We start from the raw sequence: 22,344 nt of genomic DNA on the forward strand, positions 1-22,344 counted from the left end.
GCAGAGTTAGTTTTCCCAGCATATTTTTACTCTCTCACTTTTGCTTTCTTGGAGATTGCAGAGTTTTTACAATGTCAGGTCAAACTAGAGGAACCATATGGCTTAGAAAGTGCAGGCTGGGCTGTTCTGTAGAGACAGATTTAGCTAATGAGTACCATTTTGAATGAACAGTCCAACCTGGAACACTTTTATTATAATGTACCATTTATAGTGCACATTTAATACTTTTTCGGTAACGTACCAAATATACATACAATGGTAAAAAAAAAAAAATGATTAGAATCAGAGTATAATATTTGGTACTTCACACCCTGAAAATGTAGGAAATCTACAGATTGATAAAGATTACAGCTAGGGAAAGTGGATAAAACTCTCACGCTGCTTCACTACTCGGTATAGTGCTGCACATAATCACTGTAACTAAGACTAGAAATCTAAACCATTAATGCCTATTTTAATTTCAATATCAATTCTTACTAATAAAATATAAACCCAAAGTAAGCAAAACTGCCATCACAAACTATAAAGACCGGTCACTTATGTGCCTTATAAGATCCCTACATACTATGTAACTACTGTTTAAATCAGGAGCAGGGCCAGCAGCTACAGGGAGAGCAGCAGCATCTGCTGCCACCACATGGTGGAAGGAGCTGGAGTGCAGTGATAAGATGGTTTGCAGAGAGAGGGGATGCTGCCTGGAGCAATCAGAGGCCCTGGTGCTGCCATTCAATGGGGAGGGGAGGGTGTCTCCCAACTACAGCAGGTCTTATTGCCCAGGCTCAGCACTTCACTGGCAGATCTCAGGCTCTGACATTCCACTCTGGAGAAGCCCCTTTATCCCAGTGAGAAGTAAAAGGGAGGCTGCTCGGCACCCTGGTCAGCTGTGTGGCAGAGATCAGTTGAAGCCTATTTGTGTTCTGTCGCTACTACTTTCATCTCCAGCAACAAGTGGCGGGGGAGAGAGAGGAAGTGGGATCAGAGGCCAGAGGGATGTCAGAGGAGCTGGGGGTCTGGGATCTGGCAAGCTGGGGGCATAGGGACTAGGGAAGTTGGGGGGATTCAGGGGAAAAGATGGCAAAGAATGAGAGCTGTCACTGCTGAGGACCCAAGGGATGAGGCAGGCAAAACATAGCCCTGTCCTTTCTAGGAGCTATGTGCTGGGGCAAGGATGCTAGCACAAGGGCTGGCTAAGGGATACCCTGGCACCTCAGTCCGCACTGCCTCCAGGACCATCCACATTGCCCCTGCCAGCCTTTGGAAGCAGGCTGTCCTCCCCATGGAACCCCATCACCACACTTAGGGTGAGCCCCCCAGTGTTGCAACAAGCCTGGATAGAGCCGCCCGCAAAAGCAAAGGCAGCATTATCCAGGCTGGAGTTAGCTCCAAAGTGAGCTAGTGTCCACAGCCTGCGATCCTCTGCCCTGCCAAAGTGCACTGCTCACTGACCTAGTGTGACTGCTGATGCACTGGTGCACTTGGCTCTGCTGCTGAGTGGAGTGAGGAGCAGGCAGGCTGCATTATGGACTGAGCATTGTGAAGTGAATCCTTCTAAAATGAGCAGAGCACTTTGATCATTGCCCATCTACCAAAAGTTGGGACCCACCCAAATTTTCACTCCGAGCTACACCATTCTATCACAGACCATTACATTTCATCAAGTGACTCATGTATTGAGCCCAATAATTGTGTCTGACTGAAGCACATCTTCAATAAAAGGCATCATCCAGTCTTGATTTGAAGATCTCAAAAAGTGGGGAATCTAATGATTAATCATCATCGCTGGTAAGAGTGGTGCCTAATTTCTAATTTGAATTTGTCTGGCTTCAACTTCCAGCCAGTGGTTCTTGTTAAATCTTTCTCTATTAAATTAAAGAGACTTTTAGTGTCCAGTATTTTCTCCCGGTGAAGGTACTTAGTGTACATATGCACTCAATCTTTTTTAAGGCCTGGTCTACACTACGAGTTTAGGTTGAATTTAGCAGTGTTAAATCGATTTGACCTTGCACCTGTCCACACAAAAAAAACATTTACTTCGACATAAAGGGCTCTTAAAATCAATTTCTGTACTCCTCTTCGATGAGGGGAGTAGCGCTGAAATCAACATTGCCGGTTTGAAGTAGGGTTAGTGTGGACGCAATTTGACGGTATTGGTCTCCGGGAGCTATCCCACAGTGCACCATTGTGACTGCTCTGGACAGCAATCTGAACTCTGATGCACTGGCCAGGTAGACAGGAAAAGCCCTGCGAACTTTTGAATTTCATTTCCTATTTGCCCAGCGTGGAGAGCTGATCAGCACAGGTGACCATGCAGAACTCATCAGCACAGGTGACCATGCAGTCCGAGAATCGAAAAAGAGCTCCAGCATGGACTGTATGGGAGATACTTGATCTGATTGCTGTATGGGGAGACGATTCCGTGCTAGCAGAACTATGTTCCAAAAGACGAAATGCCAAAACATTTGAAAAAATCTCCAAGGGCATGATGGAGAGAGGTCACAATAGCGACTCACTGCAGTGCTGCGTGAAAGTTAAGGAGCTCAGACAAGCCTACCAGAAAGTCAAAGAATCAAACGAACACTCCAGGACAGAGCCGCAGACATGCTGCTCCTACGCTGAGCTACAGGCAGTTCGGGGGCGGGGGGGCTGCCACCACTACCCCATCCCTGTCCATGGACTCTGATGATGGGGTACTTTCCATCACCATGCCTGAGGATTTTGCGGACAGGAAGAGGAGGAGGTGGAGGTGGTGATGGCTGAGGAGAGCACACAGCACACCGTTCTCCCCAACAGCCAGGATCTTTTTCTCAGCCTGACTGAAATAGCCTCCCAACCCTCCCAAAGCGGTATCCCGGACCATGAAGCTGGAGAAGGGACCTCTGGTGAGTGTAGCTTTGTAAATATAAAACATGGTTTAAAAGCAAGCATTTTTTAATGATTAATTTGCCCTGAGGACTTGGGATGCATTCACGGCCAGTACAGCTACTGGAAAAGTCTGTTAACGTGTCTGAGGATGGAGAGGAAATCCTACAGGGACATCTCCATGAAGCTCTCCTGGAGGTACTCCAAAAGCCTTTGCAGAAGGTTTCTGGGCAGTGCAGCCTTATTCCGTTCTCCATGGTAGGACACTTGACCACCCCATGCATGTAGCAAGTAATCTGGTATCATTGCATAACAAAGCGTGGCAGTGTATGGTCCCGGTGTTTGCTGGCATTCAAGCAATGTCCGTTCTTTATCTCATTGTGTTATCCTCAGGAGAGTGATATCATTCATGGTAACCTGATTGAAATATGGGAATTTAATTAAGGGGACATTCATAGGTGGCTGTTCCTACTGGGCTGTTTGCCTGTGGCTGAAAAGAAATCCTCCCCATAGTTAGCCAAGCAGTAGGGTTGAGGGTGGGGGCATTGGTGCTGAGCTTTTCGCATTTGGCTTGCAGGGGTCTTCCCTGATACAAGCCACGCAGTGGAGGGAGGGGTAAAATGATCATCCCAGAGAATTGGATGGGGGGGAGTTAGTTTGGTTTCTGCTGCTGCATGTTAATGTGAAAACCACAGCACTCAACGGGCTTTGCTTGGTATGGGAAAGGAGGGTGCCACTTTTATGAAGGGTTGCAGAAGCTGAAAGACAATGGCTTACAATGGCCGCATGCAAGCCGAATTCTGTTGCCCAGCCCTACGTCTGTGATCTCTAACACCAAAGCCTCAGGCACTCAATACTAAGATGCAAAATGTGACCTTGTACTGAAATCACATGTATTATGTAATGTGAATAGTGTTGTTCACTGTGAAAGAGTATACATTTTACAGAACAATGGGTATTTTCTCTCCCTATTTTCCCTCCCACAGCTGCAAATATTTCATGCCTCCCTTCTCTGTCCCAAAAGCTATCTCAGATAAGGTGGCAAAAAAAACGCACGCAAGATGAAATGTTCTCCGAGACCATGCAATCAACCCGCAACAAAAGAGCTCATCTGAGTGAGTGAAAGGACACAGTATCACAGTACAGGAAAGCAGCCAATGAACATGAGGACAGGAGGGATGAACGTGAGGACAGGAGGGACACTCGAGATGAGGTGGTGGTGGCAGGAAGATCAGAGGAGGCAGGATGCAACGCTGGGGTTACTGTGGGATCAAACGGACATTGTCTGGCGTCTGGTGGAGCTTCAGGAATGGCAGCTGGATCACAGAGTGCCGCTGCAGCCCCTGTTTAACTGCCCTCCTCCCTCCCCAAGTTCCATAGCCACCTCACCCAGACACCCAAGAATGTGGCGGTGGGAGAGGCTCCATACACCCTGCCACTCCACCCCAGTGGACAGTCCAAGCAACAGAAGGCTGTCATTCAACAAGTTTTGAAGCAGCCTTTTCCTTCCCTCCTCTCCTTCCTCCCACACCCCACCTGGGCTACCTTGTCAGTTCTCTCCCTATTTTTATAATCATTTAATAAAGAATACATTGTTTTTAAACAATAGTCACTTTATTTTCTTTGCAAGCAAGCTGTGATTGAAGGGGGGAGGGCAAGTGGCTTACAGGGAATGAGTCAATCAAGGGGGTGAAGGAGAAACAAACAGAACTGTCACACCGTAGCCTGGCCAATCATGAAACTGGTTTTCAATGCTTCTCTGATGCGCAGCACTTCCTCTTGTGCTCTTCTTATCACCCTGGTGTCTGGCTGAGCGTAATCAGCGGCCAGGCGATTTGCCTCAACCTCCCACCCCGCCATAAAGGTCTTCCCCTTACTCTCACAGAGATTGTGGAGCACACAGAAAGCAGCAATAACAATGGGAATATTGGTTTGGCTGAGGTCTGAGCGAGTCAGTAATGTGTGCCAGCGCGCCTTTAAATGTCCAAATGCACATTCTGCCACCATTCTGCACTTGCTCTGCATTTAGTTGAACAGCTCCTGACTACTGTCCAGGCTGCCTGTGTATGGCTTCATGAGCCATGGCATTAAGGGGTAGTCTGGGTCCCCAAGGATAACTATAGGCGTGTCAACATCCTCAACAGTTATTTTCTGGTCTGGGAAGTAAATCCCTTGCTGCAGTCGTTTAAACAGATTAGTGTTTCTGAAGACTCGAGCATCATGAACCCTTCCCGACCATCTCACATTGATGTTGGTGAAACGTCCCTGGTGATCCACCAGTGCTTGCAGCACCATTTAAAAGTACTCCTTGCAGTTTACGTACTGGCTGCCCTAGTGGTCCGGTGCCAAGATAGGGATATGGGTTCTATCTATCGCCCCACCACAGTTAGGAAATCCCATTGCAGCAAAGCCATCCACTATGACCTTTACATTTCCCAGAGTCACTACCTTTAGTAGCAGCAGCTCAGTGATTTACTGTGGCTACTTGCATCACAGCAGCATTCGCAGTATATTTTCCCACTCCAAATTGATTCCCGACTGACTGGTAGTTGTCTGGCATTGCAAGCTTCCACAGGACTATTACCACTTGTTTCTCAGCTGTGAGGGCTGCTCTCATCTTGGTATTCTGGCACTTCAGGGCAGGGGAAAGCAAGTCATAAAGTTACATGAAAGTGCCCTTACGCATGCGAAGGTTTCTCAGCCACTGCGAATCGTCCCAAACCTGCAAAACTATGCGGTCCCACCAGTCTGTGCTTGTTTCCCGGGCCCGAAATCGGCGTTCAGTGGCTCGAACCTGCCCCATTACCAGCAGGATCTCCAAAGCGCAGAGGCCCGCGGTTTGAGAGAATTCTGTGTCCATGTCCTCATCATTCTCGTCACCGTGCTGCCATCGCCGCCTCCTCGCCTGGTTTTCCAGGTTCTAGTTCAGCATAAACTGCACGATAATGTGCGAGGTATTCACAATGTTCATGACTGCTGCGTTGAGCTGAGTGGGCACCATGCTTGCCGTGATATGGCATTTGCGCTGAAAAAAGGCGCAAAACGATTGACTGCCCGTGCTCTGATGGAGAGAGGGACAACTGACGACATGGCCTACAGGGAACTAAAATCCACAAATGCAGAGGCTTTGCATCGAGGAGAAACACAAACAACTGTCACACAGAATGGCTCCCTCAAGGACTGAACTCAAAAGCCTGGGTTTAGCAGGCTGTTGATTTCATGGAGGGAGGGGGGAGCAAATGAATACAAAACAAATCTGGTCTATTTCTTGTTTTGATCCACTTCATCTATCTTTTATATCTTAGGCTGGCAGCAGACGGTGCAGTATGACTGCTAGTCATTGTCATCTCCTGGCTGCTCGCCAGAAGATGCTGCATTATGACTGCTAGCCCTCAACATCTCCTGAGTGCTCGACAGAAAATGGGAAATGGCCTGGCTGAGTCACTCCCATCTCTGTATGATGACGATAGCCTTCAGTCATAATGCACCATCTGCTGCCAAAAGGCAATGAGCTGCTGCTGTGTAGCAATGCAGTCTCACGTCTGCCAGCACCCAGGAGACTTATGGTGACGGTCAGCTGTGCGGGCTCCATGATTGCCATGCTATGGGAGTTGCTTGTCCACGATGACCCCTGAGTTCTTTGCAGAGTCACTGCATTCCTAGGTACAGTCCCCTTCTTTGTGTAAATATGACCTGCATTCCTTGTTTCTACATGTATACGTTTGTATTTAGCTGCACTACGTGTGTAGTGTGTTTTTTAAAAATTTTTTTAACTTTAATAGGGCCTTAAAACCAAGTATTTCAAAGTGGCGGTGGTATTGGTTATTGTCTTACCACTTTTTTTCATGGAAAATTGATAAATGTAACCCTTTTTTGAAGATATTTTTGCCACCTCTGTTATGTACATGTATTCTCAGATTGCTGTCTGGAATGTGCTGAGAGCTTTCAACTTTTATTGAATAAAGCTATACGAGGTCAGGTCCCTTAATTGGTTTTTACTGCAATTGCATTGGATTAAAACATATTTCCCCTGTATTTCCAAAGAAAATTTCTCATGCTCACATACTAATAAGAACATGTTTTTCTGACACATGTAAAGATATGCCAGAAGCTGCTGTTAATAATCTAGGCTCTGTTCCTGCAATGAACTCCACATAAGGAGACCCATCCACTTGTGCAGAACTCCAATGAATTCAGCAGGGCTCCATGGAAGATAGAAATCTGCCCCTCTGGGGCTAATTGCAGCATTTGGCCCATATCTAACTTTTTCCCCTCAAATTAAAGTCCCTGTTCAGTACCAGTGGTTGAATATGTTCCTTAACTATATGTTGTTTTTCATTTTTAAGATTTTTTTTTTTCTGTAAGGACTTTCCTCTTTGTATGCAAAGTAACAGTTTTCTACAATAGCAGCTGCAATATGAAATAAGGTCCAATGTAATATTTCCAAAAATGCATATACTTCAAGGTAACAAAAATTTAAATGCCTGTAATTTTGTTACATTAAGAATTGATTGAGTCTTGTGGTTACTGGCAGAAGTGCTGTAGTGACATTTATGATAAAGTGACATTTATCACTTATGTGGCTGGAATAACACATAAGAACACAAAATGCTCATTCCAGAGGAGCTGAATCTGGAGGAGGAGTTCTTTGTACTTTATCATAAATGTCACTTAGTATCATTCATTTAATGTGAGGGATTGCTAACCAAACTTAAGCAGGAAGAAGCTTCAACTGTGCATGCAGAGCCCTTTTTGGACTCTAAAAACAAGCAACTAAATCAGCCTGGGCAGCTACTTAAGACACTTGATGTATGTCCCAAATACGACAAATTTCAGAGTAACAGAAAAAACATTTGCAGTGAGGCAAGTGAAATGTAGCAGAATCAAGGCCTTCTTGCTATGATGTAGGTCAAGCTTTTAATATGAGTTGCATCATGCTACTCATCACCTGCTCCAGAGCTAGTAGAGCATTTGGTCCTGTCACCAGTGCACACAATGGATGTTGCTGCATCTTTGGACCACAGACAGCAGATCCCGGCTCAGGTGGAGTTGGAGGCTCAGCCTGCCTCACCCTGATAGTGTGTAACAGACCATTACAGAGGAATGTGGTACACTTTGGTTCAAAGGGCTGTCTCTGCCAATGACTGGCAAGTGGCAATTATTGGTGTAAAGATTGGCTGACTGACTTCATAAGATGTAGAACCATTGAAAAGATCACTTGCACGGAAAGGTGTTTTTTCATGTTTATTACAGCTGTGAACTCTTCGCTTTCTGAAGCAGTCACAGTCCACTTGCGAACAACCATTTTTGTTGTTTAAAAAAAAAATCCCACAAAATTACGTAGCATTCTCTTTCAAATGAGAGAGTAAATTTTAATTATAAGCTTAGATTCTTAATATTTCTGTTTCAGTTCATTCCAGCTACTTGTCTTAATCCAGTGTGAACAAATGTACATCATTAAGATTTAAGAACTCATTCTTTCTTCGTTAGAATGCTGTGGCTTGAGTGCTGATCTGTCTTTCATTTCTTACTACGTAACAGGAAGCAGCAGTGACTTTGGAAAACGTAAAATTACTGTGGTTTCTATTTACATACCACAAGTGCCCCTTCTTGTGATTTCCCCATTTTTATTTGTTTGTTTTAATATAGTTCCTGGTACCAACGTAAGTAAATTTTTGTCTCTGTTTCCATCGTTCCACAAATACACAATTGTGTGTGTTTTTGTTTTTCTTGAAAAAGTACTACTTAAGAACAAACAAATTCTTTGGCTGTAATGCTGTTTTCTTAAAAATAGGCACCACAGCTAACACTTATTTATTTATTTATTAAATTATCTAGAGAGGCGGGCACTGCAGGATACCTTACTACTAGTAAGCTAGGACAGTTTACCTCCACTCAAAGGTAAATTACTGGTAGAAATAAAGCATGCTCTCTGATGCTTTATATAAAAATGTAAACGCAAAATTCAGTTCAGATTAGTCCATAACTCTGATTTCCAAATAGTGTCCAGTTTCATTAGTGAAGTAATTTTGTTTCCATACTATATCCTCCAAAAAAAGTCAAATATTGACCCTTTCCTCAAATTGTAGTAGTTGTGCTACAACTGGTGCTAACCCTTGCCACTGAAAACATAGAGCAGTTTCACAGTGGTGTCAGAATACTTCTGACCCCTCCCCTTTTTTTGATTGAACTGCTTTCTTTCTCCAACTCAGAAGCCGTTCAAGAGTTCAGTTTTAAAAAGGTTTGACATTCCAGCATTTCTTCTTGTTCTTGGGTGCTCTGCAGTGTGTCAAGTGTGCATGGCTTTGGGACTGTGATTTCACTTTGAAACTCCTTTTGTTTTTTCATCTGAGAAACTGAAGAGTATGAAATCATGCAACTCTAATGCTGTTTTCTCTCTCTCTCTTAGATGACCAGTTCGATGCAGCACCCAAATTAATCAGCTCAAACCCTAGAATACTATGGCTATGTCTATGCTACAGCCTATGTCAGCAAAACATATGTCGCTCAGAGATGTGAATATTCCGCCTCCACAGATATCAGAGGGGTAGCCGTGTTAGTCTGGATCTGTGAAAGCAGCAGAGAATCCTGTGGCACCTTATAGACTAACAGAGGTTTTGGAGCGTGAGCTTTCGTGAGTTACTCAGGAAATCAGTGGTGATCAAGAGATATGTTGACGGGTTGGAAGTGCTGCGGCATACGGGTCTGAGAGAGAGTACATACTCAGAGGTCCTGCAGTGAGGAGTGCAATGCTCGAGATGATGGGGCGTACCAGGGATTTCCGGGTTGTGGATCTGGGTGTAGATAGAGATAACCTGGCGGTCATAGGTATGCTAGATTTTTTTGGGTTAGATGTAGTGGAGTGTCTGAGTAGGATGTGTCAGTTTTCTTGTGTATTCTCGTGGTGATCTGAGGGAAGTGATGGTAGAATTTTGGTATTGGAGATGTTTTGTCTGCGCTCCTTAATGGTTATTCAGGACCTGTTCATCGATGGAAAGACATCCTTTATCAGCCTCTTTGTGATATTGGGTGGTTTTTGAGGCTGGATGGCATTGCGTCTGCACGCTTAGGTTAGGCAGAGCGGTGTTGTTTTCGAGTCCTGTTGGTTTCTTTCTTGGTTTGTCTTGCAGTAGGAGGCTTCTGGGTACACGTCTGGCTCTGTTGATCTGTTTCCTAATTTCCTCGTGCGGGTATTGTAGTTTTGAGAATGCTTGTGGAGATTTTGTAGGTGTTGGTCTCTGTCTGAGGGGTTAGAGCAGATGCGGTTGTACCTCAGTGCTTGGCTGTAGACAATGGATCGTGTGATGTGCCGGGATGGAAGCTGGAGGCATGAAGGTAGGCGTAGCGGTCGGTAGGTTTTTCGATATAGAGTGGTGTTAATGTGACCATCACTTATTTGCACCGTGGTGTCTAGAAAGTGGACCTCCCGTGTAGATTGGTCCAGGCTGAGGTTGATGGTGGGGTGGAAGTTGTTGAAATCGTGGTGGAATTTTTTCTAGAGTCTCCTTCCCATGGGTCCAGATGATGAAGATGTCATCAATGTAGCGTAGGTAGAGAAGGGCGTGAGTGGACGAGAGCTGAGGAAGCGTTGTTCCAGGTCAGCCATAAAAATATTGGCGTATTGTGGGGCCATGCGGGTGCCCATAGCAGTGCCACTGATCTGGAGGTATATATTGTCATCAAACTTGAAAATAGTTGTGTGTGAGTATAAAGGCACAGAGCTCAGCAGCCAGTTGTGCTGTGGCATCATCAGGGATACTGTCCTAACAGCTTGTATTCCATCTGTGTGTGGATGTTTGTGTAGAGAGCCTCTACATCCATGGTGGCTAGGATGGTGTTTTCTGGGAGGTGACCAATGCGTTGTAGTTTCCTCAGGAAATCAGTGGTGTCACGGAGATAGCTGGGAGTGCTGGTGCATAGGGTCTGAGTAGAGAGTCCACATATCCAGACAGTCCTTCAGTGAGAGTGCCAATGCCCGAGATGATGGGGCGTCCAGGATTTCCGGGTTTGTGGATCTTGGGTAGTAGATAGAATAACCCTGGTCGGGGCTCTAAGGGTATGCGATTGATTTTTCTGGTGTTAGTGTAGGGAGTGTCCTGAGTAGATGGTGCAGTTTCTTAGTGTATTCCTCAGTGGGATCTGAGGGAAGTGGCCTGTAGAATTTGGTATTGGAGAGTTGTCTGGCGGCCTCCTTCTGGTAGTCAGACCTGTTCATGATGACAACAGCACCTCCTTTATCAGCCCTTTGATGATAATGTCAGGGTGGTTTCTGAGGCTGTGGATGGCATTGCGTTCTGCACGACTTAGGTTATGAGGCAAGCGATGTTGTTTTTCACGATTTCTGCCTGTGCACGTCGGCGGAAGCATTCAATGTATAGGTCCAGACTGTCATTTCGACCCTCAGGAGGAGTCCATGTGGAGTTCTTCTTCTTGTGCTGTTGGTGGGTGGGTACCTGTGTATCAGTGCACTGTTCAGTGTTGTCCTGGAAGTATTCTTTGAGTCGCAGACGGCGAAAGTAGGCTTCCAGATTGCCACAGAACTGTATCATGTTGGTGGGGGTGGCAGGGCAGAAAGAGAGTCCCCGAGATAGGACAGACTTTTCTTCTGGGCTGAGTGTGTAGTTGGAGAGATTGACAATATTGCTGGGTGGGTGCAGAGTGACACAAGTTACACCAACATAAGCATGTGTATACACAGCACTATGTCAGCGGGAGACATAGCTTATACCACTCAAGAAGGTGTTTTTCTATGCTGACAGATGAACTCTCTCCCATAGCCATAGAGCATCTTCACCAGATGTGCTGCAGCAGCATGGCTGTACAGAAGCTCCCCGACTTACGCAAGCATTCTGTTCCAGAATGCCTTGCGTAAGTCTGGAATGTATCTCCGACAATTACACTCCCACTCACCCCCCCCCAAAAGAAAAAGCTTACGGAACCTTTTCCGTAAGTTTTGGATTTCCGTAAGTTGGGTTTGCATATCCTGGGGAGCGTCTGTATCAGTACAGTTGTGCTGCTGCAGTGCTGTATGTATAGACTGTACCCTAAGTCTCTCCATCCCTGTGCTGGGGGAACTCCCCAAAACTGGGCCTTCAGTCTAGCAACAGAAAGTCATTTTGAAGGAAGAATATCTGGCATGTTTTTGAATCTTGATATATTCATGATAACTTTAAGTTAGCTTGGTCAGGAGTATCCCTAGATGATGATGATATAGTAATACCTGGAACAATAGTTTCTGCATTATAAGTAATTAGTGCAACCTTTCGATGTACAGTTGTCTCTGAAATGGTTGAGAATATAGAAAGTTAAAATTTAACTGAGAGATTCCCTTAATTGAAGAGAAGTGCCTTTGATCTGTTCAAAACGCATTGAGATTTAGCTGATTTAAGAGGCTTTGAAAGCTGCACTTTGCACACACAATGTAAATTTATCACTGAATCAGTGATGTGTTTGAACCATCATCCGCCAATGTTGGGAAGGGAAGTAGTCTGTGCTGTGCATATGTGTGCTGCTGATGTGACTGTGTACTGAATGCGCACATCTACTAAGATGCAGAGTAAAGTGTGTATTTAATGAACCAGGCTTTAGTGCATAGAAAAGGGTGAGAGTATAACAGCCCTAATTCATTCAGTGCTCACTGGCTTGCACAGTTTGGTTGCAGGAGCACTTGGATGCATACCTGGAGTGGTGTAAGGTATTCTAATATTATCTAGCTAATAAATCCAGCTTTATGGATTTTTTTTCTTAAGACAACTTCTTCCTTAGGAAATGCTGTTAAACTATGTTAAGAGAACATAAGTAAAACACTTAAGTCAGGAAATGTCAAAGTTAAAGGCACAAGCTTAAAACTATAGCTTTTATATAGTCATTATACACATTGTGAGACATTTTCTATCATCCTGCAAGGTCCATCTTGTAAAGTGTGCACTGACTGGCCACAATGTCCTACAGTCCCCTCTTACCTCTTCCCCTCTCCCCCCTCCTTTTCCCCTTTTGAACTCACCCTATTAAAGACAGTAACCATCACTTAATGGAAGGCTCAGCACAACTACTGTGTGCTCTTTGGCCTTTCGGTATTGTGGGACATTTTTGAAAAGCACTATGTGAAATAAGACAGTGTGAAGGGAGTTCCACTCACCACATGTGCACCTTCTTGTGGCTGGGTCTGGGCATGTGCTTTTGCCCATCTAGCACCCACTTCCTTTGGTTGCTCAAGCTATGGCTCCCTTGGCTGTGCCCAAAGGGACTCCTTTGTGACTCAGTGCTCTGGCCAGGTCAATATACAGTCTCCCCCCCCATCTGGGATAATTAAATCCTCCTGGATACACTGTCCACATGCTGTCTCAGGTAGTCTTCTATTCCAATTCCAGGTCCTGTGCCACTTTTCCTGTTGCTGGAAGGGGATCCCAGGTCCATCTGTTAGTCTGGTTTGAGCCCAGGGACCCTATGTCTTGCAGCCTAGGTCGGCTCAGTCTCAGTCCCAATTGTTGTTTCCCTCGATTCTTACTCCACCTCTATCTCCTTGCCTATCTCTGGGTTTACCTCCAGAGATTCAGCTGCTCCCCAGGACTACTTCATTCCTCTAGGCCTCTTGTAGGATCTCCTAGTCCAGAGCAGAACCTCAAGACTTATCCTACGCCTGTATCTTCTCCTTGTCCCTAGCCAATTCCCCCTTCTTTTAGGAAATGACCGGAGATCTCTTCCCTGCAACCCCTTCCTGACTTTATACTCTTCCCAGTTCGGCTTATCTGCCATTAGGCCTGATCAATCTCTGGTTCTGCTGCAGCATATAAAGTTAATTGGCTCCTTGTGACCCACATTAAGCTGTCTGTGGGGGTGAACACTCCATCAGAGGCAGCACAGAGCATTCATTCAGATTATTGTAACCTTGGTTTCCCAGGGCTATCATAAATGGGCTTCAGATAAGTCAAAAAGTTATAAAATGATAACTTTATAGATTTTATAGTTTAAAGTTATAAAGGCTAAAGTTATATTAGCCTTTTAAGGACATTTTGTTGATTAAAAGGGCATTGTTAACCTGAAATCTATTTGGTTGCATAAATGGATTAAAAGTTGTCAGGTGTCCCTTCTGAACTACCTACCATTTTTATGTAGTTTAAATCCACATTGGTTTTTATTTTTAATTTCTTCCTCTCCTCTTCTGCTGTGTGACCCATGAAAACAGGAAAAAAGAATTGATTTTGGCCGGGAAGCAATGAAACTGGTTGTACATAGAGTGAAGTAAGATGCACAAAGCAAGCAGGCTAGAGAAATATATTCTTCTCTAATCTCTCTCATTTGTAATTGCCTTAGACATAACAGTAGAAGGGCAATATATATAGGTCCGGTGTGCTTCAACAGCAGCCCTGGGAACTACAAGTTCTGGGCTACAAACTTTGGCATCTTGGGAGAACCTCCTGGTTCCTGCCAGGATGTACCTCTGCCCCCACAAAAGGAGTTCTCAGCACTGAGCTGGGAGCACGTTGCAGGCAAGCAGAGAGGATGCTGCTGGACTGTAATCCTGTTCTATGTTCTTTACCGAATAAAGCCTTGTTCCTGGTGGTGTGTCTGAGTGAGTCTGGTCCGAGGTGAACACTCACTGACACCCACCACAGAGCACAGTAAGGCACCTCAGGCCTAGTTTCCCAAAGTTGTGTAAAAAGTCACAAGGCAGGCTTCCCCTATCTTGAACAACCTCATGCTGGGCCAGTGAACAGGAAAGGGGGTTACATATATATTTAGATGGAAGTGTGATTTGTTGTTAAGTTGCTCTTGTCCCCTTCAGATGAGTCTCAGATAAGCAGTCAGTCAGTTCACGGGTTTGCAAATTGAGGTCCAAGCAGCACTTGCACGAGTTCTATGGAGAGCTGGCTAGTCACATGGTACTGGCTCCCTTCTGTGTTGCCATCTACTAAAATGCATGAAGACAGCTAAAAACACACTAGCTAATATTCTGCTTAAGCATTTGCTTACCACAGAGAGGTCATGCAGTCACAAATGAGAGGGGGTAGTAGTGTCTAGAAGATAATAGTAATAGTAGTTCATTTAATTTAATATTTACTAAACTATTATGGTGTCTTCAGCACTATACAAGGCACAGATGAAATCCTGTTCTGGGCCTAAGGCAGATACAGTCTAAGGGCTTGTCTACATAGTACGTTAGTATAAATCCATGGTACACCCACATCTTGAATACTGCATGCGGATCTGGTTGCCCCATCTCAAAAAAAGATATATTGGAAAAGGTATAGAAAAGAGCAACAAAAATCATTATGGGTATGGTACAGCTTCCATATGAGGAGAGATTAATAAGATTGGGACTTTTCAGCTTGGAAAAGAGGTAACTAAGAGGGAATATGATAGAGGTCTATAAAATCATGACTGATGTGGAGAAAGTAAATATGGAAGTGTTATTTACTCCTTATAACACAAGAACTAGGGATCACCAAATGAAATTAATGGGCAACAGGTTTAAAACAAACAAAAGGAAGTATTTCTTCACACAACACACAGTCAGCCTGTGGAACTCCTTGCCAGAGGATGTTGTGAAGGCTAAGACTGTAACAGAGTTCAAAAGAGAACTAGGTAAGTTCATAAAGGATAGCCAGGATGGGATCATGTCCCTAGCCTCTGTTTGCTGGATGCTGGGAATGGGCGATAGAGGATAGATCACTTAATGATTACCTGTTCTGTTTATTCCCTGTGGGGCACTTGGCATTTGCCACTGTCAGAAGACAGGATATTGGGCTACATGGACCATTGGTCTGACCCAGTAGGGCTCGCCCAAGGAAAAGCCTAAGACTCAGGTCTCCATCTCTGCACCCAGTCGAGATACAAGCCTGCCTACAAGAGGTCCAAGACCCAAAAGAGGTGACCTCAGAGGGAGTCTCGCTCTGCCGCACAGTCTGGGCCCTCCAGGGGCAAGCAGCAGGGCAAGAGGCACTTTTGACTGGTTGCAAGAGGGTACCCCGGTGACGCCTGAGAGGACCCTCCTACGATTAAAGTTTGCCTTGAGCAACGGCTTGTGTTCATTCCTTACAGGATGGTCCTGAATAACATCAGATCGATGCACCCTCAACACCATTTCCCAGGGTTACACACTACAATTTGTCTCACCCTGCCCTCCCACCGACAGCAAGGGGGATCCGTCGCATTTACCCCTGCTACAGCAGAAAGTGGGTCGGCTCTTCAGCTTGGGAGCTGTGGAGAAGATTCCATGGAAGTTCCGGGGGAAAGGGTTTTATGCCCGTTACTTCCTGATCCCCAGGGCGAAAGGGGGGCTCAGGCCCATCCTGGATCTGCGAGACCTCAATCGGCTCATGGCAAAATGCCGGTTCCGCATGGTCTCTCTGGCGTATATCATGCCCTCTCTGGACACTGGCAATTGGTATGCTGCCCTGGACCTTCAGGACGCATACTTCCATATCCATATATTCAAGGGGCACAGATGCTTCCTCCGTTTCCTAGTGGGACAGGACCACTACCAATTTATGGTCCTTCCGTTTGGCTTGTCCACTGCACCCAGCATATTCACAAAGTGTATGGCAGTAGTGGCGGCCTATCTCAGACGCCAAGGGGTACAGATATTCCCCTACCTCGACAACTGGCTGCTCAAGGGCAACTTGCGGTACAAAACCACGTGGACCTGCTCTTAGCTATGTGTGCCAACCTAGGCCTCTTAGTGAATGAAGCCAAGTCGACATTGGTTCCAGTGTGGCTCATAGAATTCATAGGCGCTCTCCTGGATGCTTCCAAGGCCACAGCCTCCCTTCCCCTGAACAGGTTCCAAACCCTGAAGGGGTTTATAGCCTTGGTCACAGAGTTCCGCGTCACCACTGCCAGGGCATGCCTGCAGCTCCTGGGCCGTGTGGTGGCATGCACGTGCATGGTCCGCCACACCAGGCTTTGGATGAGGCCCCTCCAACTCTGGTTGGCCTCAAAGTTCTCCCAAGCCCGGGACAAACTAGAAAAGGTCCTCTCGGTACCGGCGTGGGTGATCACCACGCTACAGTGGTGGTCCTGCCCAGCCAATATGCTCCGGGGAATTCCCTTCTGGGACTTGACCCCGTCACTAGACCTAGTGTCCGACCCATCGGACCCGGACTCAAGAGCCTGCATAGGGAACTCACAGACCCAAGGGATGTGTTCAGCCGTGGAGATGTCCCTTCACATAAATGTCAGGGAACTCAGGACAGTAGGCTTAGCCTGTGTGGCATTCAGCTCCCAGCTGTGTGGCAAGGTGATCAGAGTACTCATGGACAACACAGCCACGATATTTTACATCAACAGGCAAGGCGAGACGAGGTCCTCTGCCTGGAAGTCCTCAGCCTATGGGAGTTCCGTATAGCCATGACATCTCCCTGAAGTCTTTCCACCTGCCAGGCATCAGCAACACACAGAATGATTGCTTGAGCAGGGTTTTCTCCTCCCAGCACGAGTGGTCGCTCCACTCCGGACGTCACTCGTCAGCTCTTCCGAGCGTGGGGCACTCCCCAAGTAGACCTGTTTGTGACCTGACAGAACCGCCGTTGCCACGGGTTCTGTTCTGGGTGGGGGTGGGCAAGAACATGATCTCAGATGCCTTCCTCCTGTCGTGGTCGGGTCAACTCCTTTATGCCTTTCCCCCATTTCCCCTCATTGGCAAGGTCCTGGAGAAAGTGAAAAGGGACAAGGCGTGCATCGTCCTGATTGCCCCAGCTTGGTCCCAGCAACATTGATACGGGATTCTCTTGGGCTTGCTTGTGGCCTCTCTGCGGCTGTTGCCGCTCCGCCCGGACCTACTGTCCCAGGACCAGGGCCGCCGCCTCCTCCACCCCAGTCTGGCCACCGTCCATTTGACAGCATGGCTGATCAATGGCTAGATGTGGAGGAGAGAAGGTGTTTGGAAGGGGTCAGGCGTGTACTCCTTGAAAGTAGAAAGCCATCCACACTCCAAGCCTACCTGGCAAAGTGGTCCAGGTTCTCCCAGTAGGCAGGAGAGTTGAGTACTTCCCCAATGTCTTCCCTGCTCCAACTTATCCTCAAGTACCTCCTTCACCTTAGAACTCAAGGCCTGGCCCCTTCCTCTGTCAGGGTGCACCTGGCGGCTATTTCAGCGTTCCATCCACCGGTCCAGGGCTGCTCGGTTTTCTCCCATGCCATGACCGGGCATTTCCTCAAAGGGCTAGACCAGTCCTTTCCTTATGCTAGAGCCCCTGTCCCTCAGTGGGATCTAAATTTGGTGTTATCCCGCCTCACGGGGCCCCCATTCGAACCCCTGGCCACATGCTCATGGTCTCCCCTTTCATGGAAGATGGCCTTCCTTGTGGCCATCACGTCAGCCTGGCATCTCTCGGAGCTCAGGGCCCTGACCTGCGACCCCCTTTACACAGTCTTTCACAAGGACAAGGTTCAGCTCTGCCCACATCCGGCATTCCTCCCTAAGGCGGTCTCCACTTTTCACATGGGCCAGGACATCTTCCTGCCTATCCTCTGCCCCAAACCTCATGCCTCTAATGAGGAACATCAATTCCATACGCTCGATGTGTGCAGAGTACTGACTTTTTATCTGGATCGGACTAAGCCGTTACACAGGTCTTCACAACTCTTTGTTGCTTCGGCTGAGTGCATGGGGGTCAATTGATCTCCACCCAAAAGTTTTCCCAATGAATTACATCGTGCATCCACACATGCTACAACCTAGCAGGGGTTCCCACACCATCTATCATAAGGGCTCACTTGATAAGGTGTCAGGCCTCCTCGGTGGCCCTTGTGGCCCATGTCCCTATGTAGGACATCTGTATAGCCGCTACCTGGTCCTCAGTACACATGTTCACGTCGTACTATGCAATCGTCTCCCATGCTAGAGATGATGCTGGTTCGGTAGAACTGTGCTTCAGCCAGGGCATCTATGAACTCCTACCCACCTCCGTCAGATGTAGCTTGCAATCACCTACTGTGGAATACACATGAGCAAGCACTCGAAGAAGAAAGGACAGTTACCTGTTCTGTAACTGGCGTTCTTCGAGATGTGTTGCTCATGTCTATTCCACATCCTGCCCTCCTTCCCCTCTGTCAAAATCGATCTGGCAAGAAGGAACTGAGAGTGGGGGGAGCACATGGCTCCCCTTATAGTGCACTATAGAGGCACCACTCCAGGGGTCGCAGCAGTGCTCCCCCTATTGGTACTGCTAAGGTAAAAACTTCCAGCACTGGTGCACGTTGGCACGCACGCACACGTACTGTGGGATAGACATGAGCAACAGATCTCAAAGAATGCAAGTTACGGAACAGGTAACTGTCCTTTATTAGCAAAAGGAACTTACACTGAAAACTTAAATAGGAATATAGGACTGGAAGAGACTTCCTGGGTTGTTGAATCTGTCTCGTGGTATTATAGAATCCTGTTCAATAACTTATCAAGCCCCATTTTAAAACTAGTCAGGTTGCTTGCCTCCAGTACTCCTATTTGGAGGCTATTCCAGAACCTCAGTCTTCTGATGGTTGGAAACCACCTGATTTCCAGTTTAACATTTCTCCAGGGCCAGTTTATGCCCATTTGTTCTTGTGACTACGTTGTCTTTCAGTTTAAATAGCTCTTCTCCCTCCGTGGTGTTTACTTCCCTCGTGTATTTATCCAGAGCAACCATAGCCTCTCTCAGCCTTTGTTCTGCTGGCCTAACAAGCGAGTCACCTTTCGACTCCTCTCCTACAGTAGGCTATCCATTTTCCTGGTGAGCCTAGTAGTTCTCTGCACTTGTCCTAGTTTGAATTAATCTTCCTTGAATAATATTTACTTTGATTTTACTGATGTTTATACTATATAGCATATATATTTATAATTATGTTGAGTTTACTTTGCTGATCTTTGTTGCTTCTGTTAATACCCTAAAGACCTTGTTTCCTGGAAGCATTAGGATGTATCATGGCAGGCAGCTGTTGCTTGCCATGAATATTTGCATTCTGTAGCTGAACAGTTTAGATAATCATATAAACACAGCTTATAATGTTTCAGACTTCAAACTTCTGTTAGAAAAAATGCATATCAGTACAAATGCCAAAACAGACTTAATTTTGAAAGGGGTCCACATTCATAAAGTGCTCTAATCAGGAAGTAAGTAACATCCTGGTTTCTAAATCTGGAAGTTCAGTTTTTATGTTGTCTCTGCAATTACTAATTATGGCTCTGAAGCTGCAAAAGCTGATCTCAGATACCAAGCCAACTGCTCACATGCATTAAGTTAGTCGTGTGTAAGCACTTGCAGACTTTACTCACTGGTCAGTGGGCACATACAGAAGATGGTGCAGACTTTATTCAGTTCACTGGAAGGTCTTAGAATAAATATCAAGTATGCATTGCTGTATACATTTTTATTTCTTTTTTACTAAAATTCACATTTTAAAAACTTTTTGCTGGTTCTGTATTATTTATAAAATGTTCTAACATTTCATTCTCATGTCTTTAATTTAGAAAATTAAGAGGAACCTCAAAATTAGTCTTATTTCCCTCTTGCTAAATTACAATTGCAATTTTCTCTTCTCTGATCAGTTTTTCCCCCCTGAAACTTTGGGTTCCGATTCAGAAAACTATCCTTGTTCACAAATTCGTGCTAAGTATGTGCTTATGTTCTATCAAACTCAGAGGCACTTAAGCATGTGCTTAAGTGCTTTCATGAATCAACATGTCATTTTGTCATTTTTAAATACTAAAACATTCCCCCCTACACTTAGTTCAGGCAAGTTCCCGGTTGGCCCCACCCTAGAATACCTCTCTCCCAACAGGCTCTACTCCCATTTTGCTGTCTTGAGGCTTTTGTAGCCTGCGATATCCCCTTTTCACTTCAGATATTTTGGCTGAAGGAGGAACACAAGCAACTTTCCTTTTCTCAGTATTGGGTTGGTGAGGTAAGCCCGTTCTCCTGAAGATGATTTATTGAATTGAGAAATATGATTACTTTTCCAGCACACTGAAAACAAAAGATAGAGTAGAGAATCAGCTGTCCTACCTTCCCCCAACATGAAATTAGGGGTAAGGGGAGATTGTAAACCGTTGCCTCAACCCCTGGGAGATAACAAAAGAGAGATCCCAGCATCTATTGTGAGGATGTTCTCGGTCTGCAGAGGAAGCCCTGGTTTATGGCTTCATCCGCAAGATCTGGGGGCTTAGGTTGCACTTTGCTTTTGTTTTAATGATGGTCCCAAATTTCTCTACCTCTTCCTTTTCCTTAAACCTCTATGTACTGGTGATTCATATTTTAAGTTCTTTGAGGCAGGGGTTGTCTCTTCCTTTATAGATAGATAGGTATCTCACCATGCAAAGTTAAGGTGCTAAATAAATACTTAATAGCCATTAACGAAAATAAGGAAAAAGATTTTATAAGCCACAGCATATGAAAACAAGGTATTCCACCCAGCTCTGTGAAGCATGATTTGAGCTCTTTCACTTTTTCCAAGTGAATGCTGCTGCAACAAGATTGAGCATTGCAAGCTGGGAGCTGGCATCTCTCAGGTCATGGCCTTTATTTAAAAGATGAACATGCTTGCAGGGCCACCTTGTAGAACTCCATGAATTGCATTTTGCTTTCATTTTGGCCTCCCTAGCCTTGTCATGATTTCCCAGATGGGAAATTAGTACATGGGAATAGGAATCCAAAGAACCAGATTTAACTGCAGAAAGTACTTGAACTGAAAAATTCAAGGAGAGAACCCAAGCAGAATAATAGCTGGCATAGTTGCTCTTCATAGTAGGGAACTTTTGTCTGGCTGAAATATGTGTATCTTAATACAATACTGTACTTACTTTTCAGCTTAAAGGGGCCTGATGCACTCTTAGAAGGAGCTGAGGAACTCTTACCATCGATAAGGGCCTTCGTACAACTTCTAAACTTCCAGCAGCTTTAAACTTGCATAGAGAACACCTTTTTAAAGCATTTGATTTAGATGTGAATGTATGTTTGCAAACATCTAATGAGATCTACACATTTCCCCCACCAGGTTTGGAGGAGAACAGCCAGTGTACATCAATATTATTAGGGATCCTGTCAACCGATTTTTATCCAACTATTTTTTCCGTCGATTTGGAGACTGGAGAGGGGAGCAGAATCATATGATCCGCACCCCAAGTATGAGGCAAGAAGAAAGATATCTAGTAAGTTCTTTTAAATTAAAGACTGTTAACAAAATACTTATTTGTTCATCATCCAATTATGTAATTACAAAAAATTGAAACAGGATGCTTGGAAAGTTAGAGAATGAGTTATCTTTAGTCTCCCCTCAGTCATTCCTGGTGTCGGGCTTCATGTTAAGTTGTATGGTCTTGATTTTAGTCAGACTGTATAGTGCTTATGCTGCTTTGGTCAGGAATATAATTATCTGTTGGTCATGTTAGAGAGACAAGGTGGGTGAGGTAATATCTTTTATAGGACCAACTTATGTTGGTGAGAGACCAGTTTTTGAGTTTAAACAGAGCTCTTCTGCATACAACAATGGAAGATATTGAATTTGTCA

General features: G+C 45.4%; 1 protein-coding gene and 1 pseudogene across 1 annotated transcript in view; both read left to right on the forward strand.

Annotated features, from left to right (window-relative positions):
- Positions 1 to 22,344, forward strand: part of UST (uronyl 2-sulfotransferase) — a 294,956-nt gene that overhangs the window by 156,177 nt on the left and 116,435 nt on the right. Inside the window, exon 5 of the mRNA XM_075064040.1 lies at positions 21,832 to 21,985. Within this exon, the coding sequence (XP_074920141.1) occupies positions 21,832 to 21,985 (154 nt within the window). The remainder of the gene's footprint in view (positions 1 to 21,831; positions 21,986 to 22,344) is intronic.
- Positions 2,098 to 4,352, forward strand: LOC142046521 (uncharacterized; annotated as a pseudogene).

Source organism: Chelonoidis abingdonii, chromosome 3 (genome assembly GCF_003597395.2).
Source record: "Chelonoidis abingdonii isolate Lonesome George chromosome 3, CheloAbing_2.0, whole genome shotgun sequence".
Taxonomy (NCBI): domain Eukaryota; kingdom Metazoa; phylum Chordata; order Testudines; family Testudinidae; genus Chelonoidis; species Chelonoidis abingdonii.